This window comes from Phytophthora parasitica (genome assembly GCF_000247585.1).
Source record: "Phytophthora parasitica INRA-310 unplaced genomic scaffold supercont2.7, whole genome shotgun sequence".
NCBI lineage: Eukaryota > Oomycota > Peronosporomycetes > Peronosporales > Peronosporaceae > Phytophthora > Phytophthora nicotianae.
Window position 1 is genome coordinate 1,202,979 of NW_008648993.1, and position 1,035 is coordinate 1,204,013.

The window sequence follows — 1,035 nt, forward strand, 5'->3', positions numbered from 1 at the left end:
CATCAGGACACTTCGGGCGGTTCTTCAGTTTCGAAAAAAGAAGATGGGGCTTGAGAATAGTACCAGATGCCGTAATAGCAAATGTAGCGGTGAATCGCTTGTGACTTGTTCCTCCCTTTTTAGTAGCACCTCACGTGATCCCCGAGTCGTGATGGTCGTCTTAGGCTCCGTTTTAAAGTACCTTGGTACTTGGTCCATGTTAATGATTTTATCCAGCTTAATATTGTGTAGGTGGATGAGCTGTTGAACACGCTGAATGAAATTACGACAAATCTCTCCAGAATTATCAGGTAGGATTTGTGTAGTCGTCTGACGCCGAGAGACGAGGTTCTTCCGACGTTTAAATCGTGCAAGCCAACCCGTCGAGGCATCAAAGCCCGATGCCTGCGGGCCATGGAGATCTCGGTAGATGTTCACAGCTTGTAGTCGGATGTAAGCATCTTTGACCCGCAGTCCCATGGCATTACGATCTAGAATCCACTCATGTAGACGACGTTCTACATCGCCGTGCTTGGCAGGACTTCCTCCATCACCCAGCCTTCGTGTAGAACGTGTTGTAACTTCACGGTCTTTCAGAGCTTCCTTTAGTTTGTCATGGAGGTCCTACCATCCTCGAATTGTACCAGAAGCAATCTGGTGTTTCTTTCCAAGCGCGAAGAAGCCTTTTCCTTTGACGCCTTTGACATGTTGGGACAGTATGTCTAGCTTCTCCTTGATAGTATAGTTTCGATGCTTGCTTTTCACCATGGTAATTTGGTAATGAGCAACTGAGCGAGGTACAACCAAAGTTGTGAACGATCTCTGACAGCCAATCATCGTATATGACAGCCTTAATTACAAATCCTGCTGGGAGAACACTGAGTAGGCGTTCTATTTTGCTATGTGTTGTACACGAATATTTGTGTAACGGGGTTACACGGGTGTGGCGTACACATGGGTACGGAGTACCCGATGAGTTAACAGACTCTCAGTATATGAATCGTAGAGTTAACAGTGGCCTCAGTACATAGGCTGAGGGCCACACGATATGCATTT

General features: G+C 46.5%; 1 protein-coding gene across 1 annotated transcript in view; it reads right to left on the bottom strand.

The window, feature by feature from the left end:
• PPTG_21674 (hypothetical protein) overlaps positions 1-747 on the bottom strand; it is a gene marked incomplete at both ends in the record, with an annotated part of 3,364 nt that extends 2,617 nt beyond the window's left edge. The window contains 2 exons of the mRNA XM_008899307.1: positions 135-538; positions 608-747. Coding sequence (XP_008897555.1) covers positions 135-538; positions 608-747 — 544 coding nt within the window. The remainder of the gene's footprint in view (positions 1-134; positions 539-607) is intronic.
• Positions 748-1,035: the final 288 nt, after the last annotated feature.